Source organism: Salvelinus sp. IW2-2015, linkage group LG32, assembly GCF_002910315.2.
Source record: "Salvelinus sp. IW2-2015 linkage group LG32, ASM291031v2, whole genome shotgun sequence".
NCBI lineage: Eukaryota > Metazoa > Chordata > Actinopteri > Salmoniformes > Salmonidae > Salvelinus > Salvelinus sp. IW2-2015.
The window spans coordinates 37,954,177-37,970,115 of NC_036871.1; the positions used below are offsets into that span (position 1 = coordinate 37,954,177).

Genomic DNA, 15,939 nt, shown 5'->3' on the forward strand with positions numbered 1-15,939 from the left:
AAACTGGTAAGGATAGAGGGAACAATGAATGGAGCCCAAATACAGGTTAATTCTTGATGAGAACCTGCTTCAGAGTGCAAACGACTTTAGACTGGGGCAAAGATTTACATTCCAACAGGGCAATGACCCCAAGCATACAGCCAAAGAAACACTGGAATGGCTTCAGAACAAGAATGTGAAAGTCCTTGAGAGGCCCAGCCAAAGCCCAGACGTGAATCCCATTGAAAATCTGTGGAAAGACTTGAAGATTGCCATTCACCGCCACTCCCTCGTCTAATTTAACAGAGCTTGAGAAAATCTGCAAGGAATGGGAGAAAATCCCCAAATCCAGATGTGTAAAGCGGATAAGACCAACCCAAGACGACTCAAAGATGTAATCACCGCCAAAAGTGCTTCTACAAAGTAGTGACTCAGGGATGTGAATACTTATGTAAAGTAGATAAATTGCCAAAAATTGTCTAAAAACAGGTTCACTTTGTTATTATGGGTTAATGTGTGTATAATTTTTTTAAATATATTTTAATCAATTTTGAATTCAGGCTGTAACACAATGTGAAATAAACCAAGAGGTATGAATACTCTGACAGCACTGGTCGTAAATAGAYGGAGAGCACCGTCACTTAGTAAATGTAATTTTTACTTCATTGTTAGATTCCACTTGACTTGCATTGTTAAATTACAAGCAGTTTTCCCAAAACCAAATGACTGTTTCTATACTATAGGACATGTTACAGGGACTCACTCCTGTTACATGAAAACACACGTTTTTAACATTGCACTTTAGTAGCAAACCTTCATAAAAACCATTGACCAGCCCTGGTCTGGTGTCCCAATGAGGGGTCAGTTGTAATCCCGTAGTCTAACCTGCCTGTGTCTACCATGTCACGTGCTGCCCTGCCTCCTGTAATCCAGCTAATCTCAGCCTTCATCTGTACCAGATGAATGAGCGGTAGACCACAACTTCACACTGACACATGCAACAGTCGGTCCAACTAGGAGGCAGGGTAGGAAGCAGAGCAGGGGTTTCAGCACTGCTACACCAACACTCCCTAGGAAGTTGCTTGGAAAGTTACTTGGCATGGATTGTCAAGGGCAAGGTCTTCCAACGAGGAAGAAACATAGCTAGCCAGTCCCCAGTACTCAGAAGATTACACTCCATTGCGGGATAAGTATTACACTCCATTGCGGGATAAGTATTACACTCCATTGCGGGATAAGTATTACACTCCATTGCGGGATAAGTATTAGAAAAACCCCAAACTCATTGCGGGATAAGTATTACACTCCATTGGCGGGATAAGTATTACACTCCATTGCGGGATAAGTATTACACTCCATTGCGGGATAAGTATACAACTCATTGCGGGATAAGTATTACACTCCATTGCGGGATAAGTATTTACACTCCATTGCGGGATAAGTTTACATCTTTGCGGGATAAGTATTACACTCCATTGCGGGATAAGTATTACACTCCATTGCGGGATAAGTATTACACTCCATTGGAGGGATAAGTATTACACTCATTGAGGGATAAGTATTACACTCCATTGCAGGATAAGTTAATTTAACACTCCATTGGTATTGCCCGGGATAAGTTATTACACTCATTGCGGATAAGTATTACACTCCATTGCGGGATAAGTATTACACTCCATTGCGGGATAAGTATTACACTCCATTGCGGGATAAGTATTACACTCCATTGTGGGATAAGCAAACAAACCTGGGGTGCCCGGGGGTGGACCATGGGAGGGATAGAACGTTGTGGCAGGGGGTAGAAGACAGAGGATAAAGGGTTAGGGGGTAGTAAAGATTAACATACCTGGGGTGACTGGGTTCTTCCTTGATGTGGGGGAACACCAGAGTAGCCTGGGCTTGAACCTGCAAACACAATAATAAACCCTTTAATATACTGAGTCTTCATTGCATCTCGATATAACAGAGATCAGTAGATGCATAATATCTGAACGTCCATGTTTGTAGCTATAATTGTGTGCTTTTAGGGGAGGGTGATGTGAAGAGTGAGCACGGCCTTTAAATGCTTGAGAGGAGTGGTGGATGAAGCATGCCATTTCAACAGGGGAGTGCGTCAGGACCTGATGAACCCAGTGCGTCAGGTTACGTGGTTAGGAGTGAGGATTCAGGTGAAGGGGGTTGGAGTAAGGTTAGTGGTAGTGTTGTCACGATACCARAACTTTGACTTGGATACCAATACCAGGTTTAGTATCACGATACTGAACACCAAAACAATTCCACAGCAAAATATATATATATATTTCACAATACAGGCTAATGTACACTCAATAGGAGTGTGTGCATGCATTGAGTTATTGAGCTTGTTTTGGCTGATTTCATGGAGGTACAGATGACAATCAGTTTCCCTTCCATTTGGGAAATTCTGTACTGATCAACATTTGCATAGAAGAAATCTCTTATTTTATAAAGTGCGTGCACGCGCTCTCTTTAAGACCCAAGACGTCATTCACACACAGTCAGATCGAGGCTYGAGCAAAGATGATCTTGACTGGGGGGAGACAAAGAGAATGGATAGAGTTGTGTGACAATCAGAAATATCTTTCGTTATGGTTTGCATATCACAAACAAGGTACTAGGGTAGTGAACTGACCCTAGCTTCAGCWSTAAGCTAGCAAGGAAAGTTAGCCTACAAAGCTGGAAGCTACCGGTATCTTCTTGCATTCTAAAGTGTTCTAGCCTGTAACGGACATTGTTYTGCGAACAGTAATTCGAAATTTCAACTTTGACATGCCGTGTTGCATTATTGAAGCGTGTTAACTTCTATGCAGCATGAGTAGCGGACTCCCAGTGAGTTCAGTGGTTCCTAAGGACAGACTAGAGTCAGTATGAAGGGGGAGCTAACATGATACAGTCCAGACTCCCAGTAGTTCCTCAGGACAGACTAGAGTCAGTATGAGAGGGGAGCTAACATGATGCAATCCAGACTCCCAGTGAGTTCAGTGGTTCCTCAGGACAGACTACAGCTGGCAGTGGGTATGTGGAGCAGACACGGTGCCATCGGCTGTGCTGATCGACAGAATTGATTCTCTCTCAACTCGGTAGAAGACGCCAGACACATTTGACAGAAGTAGCGAAAGTAACACATTCTAGCAAACCATTTTCATGTTCTAGTACAAAAAAAAAGAAAAAAAAAAGTTTTGGTATACAGAGGAACAATAGGGGGAGTGGTCAGGGTCGTCAATGCAACTAGCTACGTCGGCAGCGTGAGCAGAACGCCGCTTCCTGTGTGTCGTACCTTGGCCGCTGCGTCGTTGTCGGCTAGTTTACTGTTAAGAGACACTAGAGACTCTGGAGGAGACGATCTCCTCACCTCGCCATCCTCTTCTACCACCTTCTGAAACACAGACAGAGACCGAGAGAGAGAGAGAGTTAGACCCTGAGACAGAGGTAGGCCTCTGAAGGCTATGACGCAGAACAATTACAGTGAGGTAAAAGTACCACAGAAAGAGGGAGTTAGCCAGAGGCTTCCACTCTTCCTCTAGACATCAGTAACCAGGATTTTTTTTAATACATTTATTGCACACACAAATCACACAGGTGTCACACACTCTTGCAAGTTCAAACTGCACTGAAACAAACATAAGGACATACACCTTTAGGATATAGAGGCCTGTAGGATATAGAGGCCTGTAGGATATAGCACGGAACAATTAGAGTAAAGTATTTCACCACAGGAGAGACCGATCATCCATAGACACCGGGAAATCAAATTCTTACAGAAATAAAAACCACCTATTTGATAAAAACTCTGAATAAACAAATTGCTATTTGGCCTCAAAAGACTATTCAAATTGGAAGAATCTCTACTCTGTCAGATACAAAACAGAGACAGATCCTGACCAAAAACAGGCTCATCGTCCACCAAAATTGGCTACAGAGAAAAGGGAAACACAAAAAGACATGGCTACCCAAAGAGGAGCGTCTATGTGGTCACTGCACTTTTTAACTTTTTACCTTTTTACCAAATACCATAAAATGTGGAAAACGTCAAGGGGTCTGAATACTTCCCGAATGCACCGTAGCAACATTGTCTAGGAAAAGGGGCCAATTCAACAGCGCACTGATGCGTTTCAGAACCGCGGACAGCGACCACGATCCAACACAGGAGAATTTGTATTTGTTTTTGCACCATTGTTCTTACATAATATAACCATATACAATTTCAGTTGCACGTTTTAAAGAGTGATGGACTGTGCCATCCCCACGCCTACACAACGCATCAGTCCACTCAGACAGGTGTCTTGTACACCATGATTAGCTGTTTGTTTTTTTGCTACTGCTCAATAATATAAAACCTCGGTTGACCAACAGCCTATGGACCAAACAACGGACCAGTGGACTAAATGTGGTCAGCCCTGAGTCCACGACTATGGATGAAATAAATGAACAGTCATTCGTTTTTTTGTTATTTTTGGAACAAACAGCTGACCGAAGAAGACCGGATGGCCAGGCATTCGTGGGTTGAGTCAGTTTCCGCGGTAACAAGGACTCTTTAAAACGACTATTCTAAATGACTGTAGTAAGCACGAGTAGGTGGAAGGGATGATGACATGCTTTACAGTAAGCACACCACACACACACCACACACACACACCACACCACAGCGCACACACACACCACACCACAGCGCACACACACACACCACACCACAGCGCACACACACACGAAACCAGGGGATATTGGATTGGGAGTACAGAATTATTTCTATAACGGATGTAGAAACTAAAGGAATGATTCCTGTCTGGAGGAATCTCATCTGGTGAAGAATGTATCATGTGATGCTGCTCGCTAGTGACGACACACACACACACGTCATCAGGCTACAGGAAGCAGCGCAGTGAAGGAGAGGAAGTGACCCGGGGGAGGACGAAGGGAGCTGTGTGTGCGCGTGTGTGACAGGGGTGGACGACCCTGAATTTCTGCACTCCTACCCCTGGGCGCCGGAGACGGTTAGAAATGAGGATGCCAGTACGCCGAGTGTGCTTTCGTGTCATCCAACGTATTTGTAATAATGGCACCAGGTCATACCCTCACAGTGCGGCACAAACTATTTGTTATAGCTTACACATTATGTACGGGCCGACCCTCATGTCCTGGAATGGAATGCAGACTGCGTACGTGAAATGGGTGATGTAGGCTATTAGCCCAAACAACACTAACAGCAAATGTGAAGTTGTATCACAGACAGCGTCACTGCGTTTTGGTACAAAACCCTCAAGGGGGGGCCCCCCCCGGAGGTTCCTACCGGCCAGAGAAGACAGGGTTCTATTCTGAGGGCTCCCCCCGGAGGTTCCTACCGGCCAGAGAAGACAGGGTTCTATTCTGAGGGCTCCCCCCTGAGGTTCCTACCGGCCAGAGAAGACAGGGTTCTATTCTGAGGGCTTCCCCCCTGAGGTTCCTACCGGCCAGAGAAGACAGGGTTCTATTCTGGGGGCCCCTGAGGTTCCTAACGGCCAGAGAAGACAGGGTTCTATTCTGGGGGCCCCCTGAGGTTCCTACCGGCCAGAGAAGACAGGGTGTGTGCAACTAGCTCGCTAAAGATAATTAGCTACTTTAGCCTCTACTTCCAGCTTTACTCACATTTCTTCCACTATCCAAGTGATGAACCAGATTTAGAAGCACACTACATGACTAAAAGTATGTGGACACCTGCTCGTTGAACATCTCATTCCAAATTCATAGTCATTAATATGGAGTTGGTCCCCCCCTTTGCTGCTATAACAGCCTCCACTCTTCTGGGGAGGCTTTCCACTAGATGTTGGAACATTGCTATGGGGACTTGTTTCCATTCAGCTACAAGAGAATTAGTGAGGTCGGACACTGATGTTGGGCGATTAGGCCTGGCTCAGCGTTCCAATGCATCCCAAAGGAGTTCGATGAGGTTGAAGTCAGGGCTCTGTACAGGCTAGTGAATTTCTTCCACTCCGATTTTGACAAACCATTTCTGCATGGACCTAGCTTTGTGCACGGGGGCATTGTCATGCTTTCCCCAAACTGTTGCCACAAAGTTGGAAGTACAGAAACATCTAGAATGTCATTGTATGCTGTAGCGTTAAGATTTCCCTTCACTGGAATTAAGGGTCCTAGCCCAAACCATGAAAAATAGCCCCAGACCATTATTAATCCACCACCAAACTTTACAGTTGGCACTATGCATAGGGACAGGTCGCGTTATCCTGGTATCCGCCAAACCCAGATTCGTCCGTCGGACTGCCAGATGGTTAAACGTGATTCATCACATATCTTAGGCTCGTGTACGGCTGCTCAGCCATGAAAACCCATTTCATGAAGCTCCCAACAAACAGTTATTGTGCTGACGTTGCTTCCAGAGGCAGTTTGGAACTCAGTAGTGAGTGTTGCAACCGAGGACAGACAATTYTTACTCGCTACGCGCTTCAGCCCCGTTCTGTCAGGTTGTGTGGCCTACCATTTCGCGGCTGAGCCAATGTTGCTCCTAGATGTTTCCACTTGGCAATAACAGCACTTACAGTTGRCCGGGGCAGCTCTATAAGGACAGAAATTAGACAAACTGACTTGTTAGAACGGTAGCATCCTATGACGGTGCCACGTTGAAAGTCACTGAGCTCTTCATTAAGGCCATTCTACAGCCAATGTTCGTCTATGGAGATTGCATGGCTGTGTGCTCAATTTTACACGCCCGTCAGCAAAGTGTGGCCAAAATAGTCAAACGCACTAATTTGAAGGGGYGTCCACAAACATTTGTATATACAGCACAAGTCAAAAAGTTTAGACACCTACTCATTCATTTATTTTTACCATTTTCTACATTGTAGTAAAATAGTGAAGACATCAAAACTATGAAATAACACATTTGGAATCAAGTAATAACAACAACAAAAAAAGTGTTAAACAAATCAAAATACATTTCATATTTGAGATTCTTTGAAGTAGCCACCCTTTGCCTTGATGACAGCTTTGCACACTCTTGGCATTCTCTCAACCAGCTTCATGAGGTAGTCACCTGRAATGCATTTCAATTAACAAGTGTGCAATATTTCAAGTTAATTTGTGGAATTTTTCTATTTAAGCCAACCAGTTGTGTTGTGACAAGGTAGGGGTGGTATAAAGAAGATAGCACTATTTAGTAAAAAACAAAGTCCATATTATGGCAAGAACAGCTCAAATAAGCAAAGAGAAACAATAGTCCATCATTACTTTAAGACATGAAGGTCAGCCAATAAAAATAAGACACTTGATTGGGCCAAGAAACACAAGCAATGGACATTAGACCGGTGAAAATCTGTCATTTGGTCTGATGAGTCCAAATGTAAGATTTTTGGTTCCAACCGCCGTGTCTTTGTGGGAGACAGAGTAGGTGAATGGATGATCTCCACATGTGTGGTTCCCACCGTGAAGCATGGAGGTGATGTGATGGTGCTTTGCTGGTGACACTGTCAGTGATGTTTTTTAAATTCAAGGCACACTTAACCAGCATGGCTACAACAGCATTCTGCAGCAATACACCATCCAATCTGGTTTAYGCTTAGTGGGACTATAATTTGTTTTTCAACAGGACAATGACCCAACACACCTCCAGGGTGTGTAAGGACTATTTGACCAAGAAGGAGAGTGATGGAGTGCTGCATCAGATGACCTGGCCTCCACAATCACCTGACCTCAACCCAATTGAGATGGTTTGGGATGAGTTGGATTGCGGAGTGAAGGAAAAGCAGCCAACAAGATCTCAGCAAGTGGTTAGTCCTTCAAGACTGTTGGAAAAGCATTCCAGGTGAAGCTGGTTGAGAGAATTAGTGTGCACAGCTGTCATCAAGGCAAAGGGTGACTACTTTGAAGAATATAATATATAAAAATATATTTTGATTTGTTTAACACTTTTTTGGTTACTACATGATTCCAAATGTGTTATTTCATAGTTTGTCTAACCTATTATTCTACTATGTAGAAAATGGTAAAAAGAAAAGAAAAACCCTTGAATGAGTAGGTGTGTCCAAACTTTTGACTGACTAACACACACGATTAAAAAAATTATGGAATGGAGATTGGGATAAAAGGAAACGCAGTGGAGCTAAGCACAGGCAAAATCCCAGAGGGAAAATGGCTTCAGTCTACTTTCTGAAAGACAGAGGAATTCACCTTTCAGCAGGACAATAACCTCAAACACAAGGCCATGATCAACAACCAACTTCAGAGTTTGAATAATATGCCAATATTGTACAATGCAGATGTGCAAAGCTCTTAGAGAGTTACCCAGAAAGACTCACAGAATAAGTCAAGGGGTATGAATAGTTTGTGAAGGCACTAATTGAGTGGTAAGAGAAGAGGATTATTTTAATGCCATTTCTGGTCTTTCCCCCATCTTTGAATCGAGAGAGCGATGACACTGCTTTTATACGGTGCATTCCRAAAGTATTAAGACCCGTTTCCTTTTGCCATGTTTTGTTACGTTCCTTATTATATAAATGTGATATTTCGGTTTTTACACATTTGCAAAAAACTTCTACAAATCTCTTCTTGCTATGTCATTATGGGTTATTGTGTGGAGATTGAAGAGTGGGAATCCATTTTAGAATAAGGCTGTAGCGTAACAAAAATTTGAAAAAAGTCTAGGGGTCTGAACACACTACAGTTTCTGTGTCTGTGAGTGTATAGCACTGTCTGTGTGTAAAGCCTGGGCATGTCTGGGCCTCACTCCATTTACATCTTACCATTAAAAATCACAGTTCCAACAGGGCCTGGGCACAGAGGAGCCTTTCACACAGACATCCCTGCAGTACATATGTACACACAGCCTCCTGGTTGCTCCAGGAGACCAGACATTGGGCAGTTAAATATTTTCATTGGTGAACTCAATTTATTACTTACTAGTAATGATTCTGGTATGCATCCCAAATTGCACCCTATTCTCTATAAGGTGCCAAATTGAGGGGGGGGGGGGGTCCTGGTCTCATGCTAATAACCTATTTTCCATGTTCTCCTAGTTAAACTCTTTCCTTTGTTGTTGGAACCAGCGCCGTCTATCGAGGTCAGGTAGTGAGACAAGGGAACAGCAGTCTGTGTGTTCAGTCTGTTGCCTGACTGCTTGGCTGGAGTGCGTATGTAAGCTAGCTGCAGTTACAATAAGCTCCTTCCCCTGACCGTGCCCCTGACAGAAAAACAGGGCAGGAGCACTGCTCGGTGTAGAGGTGACGTTTCCCTAGTAACTCTTAAAAGATTATTTCCATAGATGGGATGGTTTGAAATAATGTAGTGACTCTCGTCCAGAGTTATGAACAGATTGTTTTTACGGAAGTGGGGAAAGAAAGTGTTTGAGATAAATAAAATAAAAACTGGCAGAGAGCAAGAGGGAGGCAGGCCTCGAGGGATGGAGGGAGAGAAAGAGAGACCAAGGGGGAGTGGGGGGGGGGAGAGAGAGAGAGCGAGAGAGGACACTGAGGGAGGCCCGCCCTAGCGTGTGATTGGCTGAATAGGTGGGTTGTTCCAGGCTGAGTGTTCCGTTCAGTGCAAGTTATGTGAGGTCAAAGTTAGTCTCACGCAGGAGGAGAGGAGTGGAGCCGCGGGGGAGGAGAGGGGTGCCGCGGGGGAGGAGGGGATTTCATAACATGCTGCTGCATGAGGGTTTTGCATGTCTGAGCAGTATGTAGAGAAATATACATAAAAATATATAATAATAAAAATAAAAAAAAGAGAAAGGGGAGAGGCTGACCGAGACAACAGCAGGAACCAGCTGTCCTAGACTGACCCACCCCCTCTCCTCCCTTCACCCTGTAGCAGCTCAGCCTTTCCCCTGGGCGGCTAGAATTAAGCAATAAGGCACGAGGGGGTGGGGTATATGGCCAATATACCACTGCTAAGGGCTGTTCTTATGTACAACGCAACGCAGAGTACCTGGATACAGTCTTTAGCAGCGGCATATTGGCCATATACCAAAAACCCGAGGTGCCTTATTGCTATTATAAACTGGTTCCCAACGTAATTACAGCAGTAAAAAATGTTTTGTCATACCCGTGGTGTACGGTCTGATATACCCCGGCTGTCAGCCAATCAGCATTCAGGGCTCGAACCACGCAGTTTATAATATACTCCTAGCCTTAGCTGTCTGTCTAGATAAATACTCTAGGCTCGCTTTCCCTGCTCTCCTCCCAGACAGATCCTTATCGGATCGTTGCAACACTTATTTTGTTACCCTCTTCTAAATTGGGCCCATGGGGACATTGACTGTTTAAAAACACTTGTGGTGGAGGGGAGGGGGCTCTAGACACACTGTCTGGGAAGATCCATTCTAGAACCTTGCAGAACGTATGAATATAAGAGTAGAATCATTAGAACAATATAGGAGATAGTTAAGCAAGTTAGTGAACATGAGCAGTTCTGGAGACGTGTTTGAGGATAGCGAGAGAACGAGCGAGGAGAGAGAGAGAGAGAGAGCGAGGAGAGAGAGAGAGCGAGGAGAGAGAAGAGAGCGAGGAGAGAGAGAGGAGCGAGGACGGCACCGAGAGAGAGAGCGAGGAGAGGAAGAGCGCGAGCGAGAGAGCGAGGAGAGAGAGAGGCGCGAGCGAGAGAGCGAGGAGAGAGAGAGCGCGAGCGATAGAGAGCGAGGAGAGAGAGAGAGACGCGAGCGAGAGAGCGAGAAGAGAGAGAGAACGAGCAAGAGAGCGAGGAGAGAGAGAGAACGAGCGAGAGAGCGAGGAGAGAGAAGAGAACGAGGAGAGAAGAGAACGAGGAGAGAGAACGAGAGAGAGAGAAAGAGAACGAGGAGATGAGAACGAGAGGAGAGAGAGAGAACGAGAGAGAGAGAGAGAACGAGAGAGGAGAACGGAGAGAGAGAAACGAGAGAGAGAACGAGGAGAGAAGAGAACGAGAGAGAGAGAAGAACGAAGGAGAGAAACGAGAGGAAGAGAGAACGAGAGAAGAGCGAGGAGAGAGAACGAGAGAGAGGAGCGAGGAGAGAAACGAGAGAGAGAGAGAGCGAGGAGACGAGAACGAGAGAGAGAGAGAGCGAGGAGAGAGAACGAGAGAGAGAGCGAGAGAGAACGAGAGAGAGAGCGAGGAGAGAGAACGAGGGAGAGAGCGAGGAGAGAGAACGAGAGAGGAGAGCGAGGAGAGAGAACAGAGAGAGAGAGCGAGGAGAGAGAACGAGGAGAGAGAGAGAGCGAGGAGAGAGAACGAGGAGGAGAGAGCGAGGAGAGAGAACGAGAGAGAGAGAGAGAGAGCGAGGAGAGAAACGAGAGAGAGAGCGAGGAGAGAGAACGAGAGAGAGAAGAGCGAGGAGAGAGAACGAGAGAGAGAGAACGAGGAGAGAGAACGAGAGAGAGAGCGAGGAAGAGGAGAACGAGGAGAGAGCGAAGAGAGAGAGAAACGAGGAGAGAGCGAGGAGAGAGAACGAGGAGAGGAGAGCGAGGAGAGAGAACAGAGAGAGAGCGAGAAAAAACGACGAGAGAGGGAGCGAGGAGAGAGAACGAGAGAGAGAGCAGAGGAGAGAGAACGAGAGAGAGAGAGCGAGGAGAGAGAACGAGGAGAGAGACGAGGAGAGAGAGAGACGGAGAGAGAGCGAGGAAGAGACGAGAGAGAGAGCGAGGAGAGAGAACGAGGAGAGAGAGCGAGGAGAGAAAAACGAGAGAGAGAGAGCGAGGAGAGAGAACAGAGAGAGAGCGAGGAGAGAGAACGAGAGAGAGGAGGAGAGAGAACGAGAGAGAGAGCGAGGAGAGAGAAGAAGAGACGGAGACCGAGGCGAGAGAGAACGAGAGAGAGCGAGGAGAGAAACGAGAGAGAGCGAGGAGAGAGACGAGAGAGAGAGCAGAGGAGAGGAAGAGAGAGAGAGCGAGGAGAGAGAACGAGAGAGAAAGGGGAAGCGAGGAAAGGGGGAGGAGAGAGAACGAGAGAGGAGCGAGAGAAAGAACGAGAGAGAGAGCGAGGAGAGAGAACGAGAGAGAGAGCGAGGAGAGAAGAAGAGAGAGAGCGGAGAGAGAACGAGAGAGAGCGAGGAGAGAGACACGAGAGAGAGCGCGGAGAGAGAACGAGAGAGAGCGAGGAGAGAGAACGAGAGAGAGCGAGGAGAGAGGAGGAGAGAGAACGAGAGAGAGCGAGGAGAGAGAACGAGAAAGAATTTGAGGAGAGAGACTGGTCTGTGGTAATGTAAGTCACTGGTCTGTAAATAGAGGAAGACAGGAAAGCAGCTGTCTGCACCGCAGCTGCCGTCTAGGCTCTACCGACACACACACTCTGCTCTCAGAACAAAATTATATGTAAATGCTCCCAGCCTCACACACATTCCTAACAAGCACACAAGTGTCCTTTTATAATCTGAAAGCGTGTATATTAGGACACGGAGTCCCTCCAGACAGTCTAGCAGGTATTTCACAACCAGGCCAAGGAGTCACGCACCGAGAATCTCTGCCTTTAAATCAGAGAAGAGACAAAACCTAACACCATAGATGACGCCACCCTATCGGTCTGTGTGTGTGTGTGTGTCTCTCTCAGAGGGAAGTTCAAACACTCGTCATCCTCATTACCTCATTGTTTTAGACACCACACGCACACACTAACGAGCTGCCAGTTTAGTTATCGTCATCTTTTATAGTAGGGCCGGGACGATACCAGTATTGCAAAACACAGTACCGTGGCAAGAAAACAAAACGGGTTTAAGTTCTTTAGGAAAAAAAGCACTCATGTTAGAAAGAAACATTGTCATGCATGTATTTCTTTTCCAAAATATAAAAATATATAAAATATAGCACACATTTTTAAATACAGCAGGATTTTAAAGGATCAAATAGTTTGGTCTGCTTCGTGTTTTCATGCTGGTATCGTCACCGACCTATTTTAAAGCATAAGTCTTATCTCACCAACGTCTCTATTGACGTTATCAACGCTGTATCATTACCAGATCGTTGCTGTACAAGTTGTTGAGAAAACAATTACGTGACTATTCCATTGTTGAAATACACGTCAGGGTCACAATTTGATAACCTGGTTCTTCATCTTTGGTGTGAATAAATATGACAGGCCAAGTTCAAATTTCAGTTAAAAACTTGGTCAGTTACACCTCCCGAATAGAGCAGCGGTCCAAGGCACTGCATCGCAGTTGGCCCAGTGTCGTCTGGGTTAGGGGGGGCTTTACTTGGCTCATCGCGCTCTAGCGACTCCTTGTGGCGGGCCTGGCGCCTGCAGACTGACTTCGGTCATCAGGCTTCCGGGATAAGCAGGCGGGTGTTAAGAAGTGCGGATTGACGGGTCAAGTTTCGGAGGACGCATGACTCGACCATGGCCTCTCCAGTGCCCATTGGGGAGTTGCAGCAATGAGACAAGATAGCGATTGGATATTATGAAATCGGGGAGAAAAAAGGAGGTCAAATTACCAAAAATTACAAATAAATAAAAAAATTGGGTCAGTTTGAGTAAGTCAAAATTTGAGACCAAAAAATTATGTTGAAGGAGTTCACTCATTCCCCGGGTGTTGTGTGAACCAGGTTTAACTAACACCCTATTGACATTACAGGGAGGAGAGCAGAGGTTGGCTAGGCTACAAGGTAAAGGCAGGGCTCTACAGAGCCACCATTTTTGCTGTGTGACATGGAATTTAAATTGTACAAGCACCAGTGTCCCTAGAAATATGAAGGATTCTAGCTTTATGACCTCAAATGTTTGATTGTGAACCTACATTTTTAATATTAGGCACACAAGAGCTCCTTGTAAAAAAGGTCAGCGTAAAGCCCATGGTAAAGGGAGGAGAGGCTAGCTAGGCTACTAGGCACTGTGGCTACTAGTGTAACAGATTAACTTTCGTCCGTCCCCTCGCCCCGACTCGAACCAGGGACCCTCTGCACACAACTGACACCCATCGCGCCACAAAAGCCGCGGCCCTTGCAGAGCAAGGGGAACAACTACTTCAGGTCTCAGAGCGAGTGACGTCACTGATTGAAACGCTATTAGCGCGCATCACCGCTAACTAGCTAGCCATTTCATATCGGTTACACTAGGGATGCACATTATTTAAAATATATATATATCGATGAACATATCGGAAGATATTAGCCAAAAATGCCAACATCGGTATCGGCCAATGTCTAGTTTAACGCCGATGTGCAAAACCGTTGTCAAAGCTGACGTACCTACGTTATATAGGTATGCACATTTCGTAATGATGCCACGTAAAATTTTGCGCTACACGTGCAACACAGCATTCATAACCTTGCCCAGAATGTCTGCTGTGTGGATCGAGCAGTCATTTGAAAGAGTAAGAAAATTTCAGCGAGGTACTCAAAAGGCAAAATCAATTAAAGCCAAGATAATGGAATTCATTGCCCTTGACAAATCAACCGTTCTCTGTCGTGGGTGATGTTGGCTTTCGCTGACTGGTCGAGCACCGGTACACACTACCAAGTGCGCTATTTTTCAGATGTTGCCTTACCGGAGTAACACAGTAATAGCGTCACTGCTATTAGCTTCACGACATACATACTATGGAATGCCATTTGGGTCTTTGCTGGTCAAGAAAGATACAATAACACTGTCAAAGCTATACAAAAAAAGTCTGCAAACAAGCAAACACAGGTCACAAACGATGTGTTGACAAAACCACGTTGGTAATAATGCATAATTTGCTCGACCGCAACTTCTGGGGTAGCTACCTTTAGCTTTGTACCTAGCTAGCACCAATACAACCAGCCTGAAAACAATGACCAGTAGAATCTGCAGTCATTTAAATTATTCTTAGCAATGACTTATGAATCCTTGTGAGTAAGTTTAATCTAGGTTTCCACTTGTTCGCTTATTGAAAATGAACTGAGGATTATGAAAATAAATAGCTAGCAAGCAATTTAACCCTGTTGCCCAAAGCTAACGTTATAAGCAGCCAGCTAGCTTCATCTGACTAGTGAGGCTCRACCTGACCGGGTTGTGAAGCTAGCCACAATAAAGGATTAGGCACAATAGTGGAATTTGCAGTCTGCCTTCAAAATAAGTGCCATTGACAGTGATGCAAATGAATACAAATAGTAGAATGATGCCATACTTTTATTTTGAAGGCTAACCGCAAAGTCCACTATTATGGCTAATCCTTATTGTGGCTAGCATCACATACAGTTGAAGTCGGAAGTTTACATACACTTAGGTTGGAGTCATTAAAATTCGTTTTTCAACCACTCCACAAATGTCTTGCTTGGCCATAATGCTTGGCCATAATGACCATCGTTATGTTCGGAGGAAAAAGGGGGACGCTTGCAAGCCGAAGAACACCATCCCAACCGTGAAGCACGGGGGTGGCAGCATCATGACGTGTGGGTGCTTTCCTGCAGGAGGGACTGGTGCACTTCACAAAATAGATGGCATCATGAGGAAAAGAAAATGTGGATATATTGAAGCAACATCAAGACATCAGTCAGAAAGTTAAAGCTYGTTATCAAATGGGTCGTCCAAATGGACAATGACCCCAAGCATACGTCCAAAGTTGGGGCAAAATGGCTTAAGGACAACAAAGTCAAGTTATTGGAGTGGCCATTACAAAGCCCTGACCTCAATCCTATAGAAAATGTGTGGGCAGAACTGAAAAAGCAGCTACCGTCCCACCTGCCCATAAGAAGTTAAAATAAAGTGGTGATCATGACTGACCTAAAAAAACAGGGACTTTTTACTAGGATTAAAATGTCAGGAATTGTGAAAAACTGAGTTTAAATGTATTTGGCTAAGGTGTATGTAAACTTCCGACTTCAACTGTAGATGGGTCCGACCACCATTAATCAAATAAGAATTGTCTTATAAATCAGGGTTATTTTAGATGACACCTAGCTATATAGTCACTGAAACAGATTGTTTGCATCTATGAGCTAGCTTGCTTTTATTTTTAATTCATGACCAGCACTGTAGGTGCGCGAGACAACTTCACCAGCATCATAGCATACGTATCGATGAATCGTTGTGACA

At 45.1% G+C, this 15,939-nt stretch overlaps 1 protein-coding gene across 3 annotated transcripts in view; it reads right to left on the reverse strand.

Annotated features, from left to right (window-relative positions):
- Positions 1 to 15,939, reverse strand: part of LOC111956563 (ski-like protein) — a 46,571-nt gene that overhangs the window by 15,803 nt on the left and 14,829 nt on the right. For 2 of the 3 annotated variants that reach the window (XM_070436776.1, XM_070436774.1), the window contains exons 3-4: positions 3,275 to 3,373; positions 1,826 to 1,884 (exon numbers count right to left, since the gene is read on the reverse strand). In XM_070436776.1, coding sequence (XP_070292877.1) covers positions 1,826 to 1,884; positions 3,275 to 3,373 — 158 coding nt within the window. The remainder of the gene's footprint in view (positions 1 to 1,825; positions 1,885 to 3,274; positions 3,374 to 15,939) is intronic. The other variant, XM_070436775.1, reaches the window with a different exon arrangement.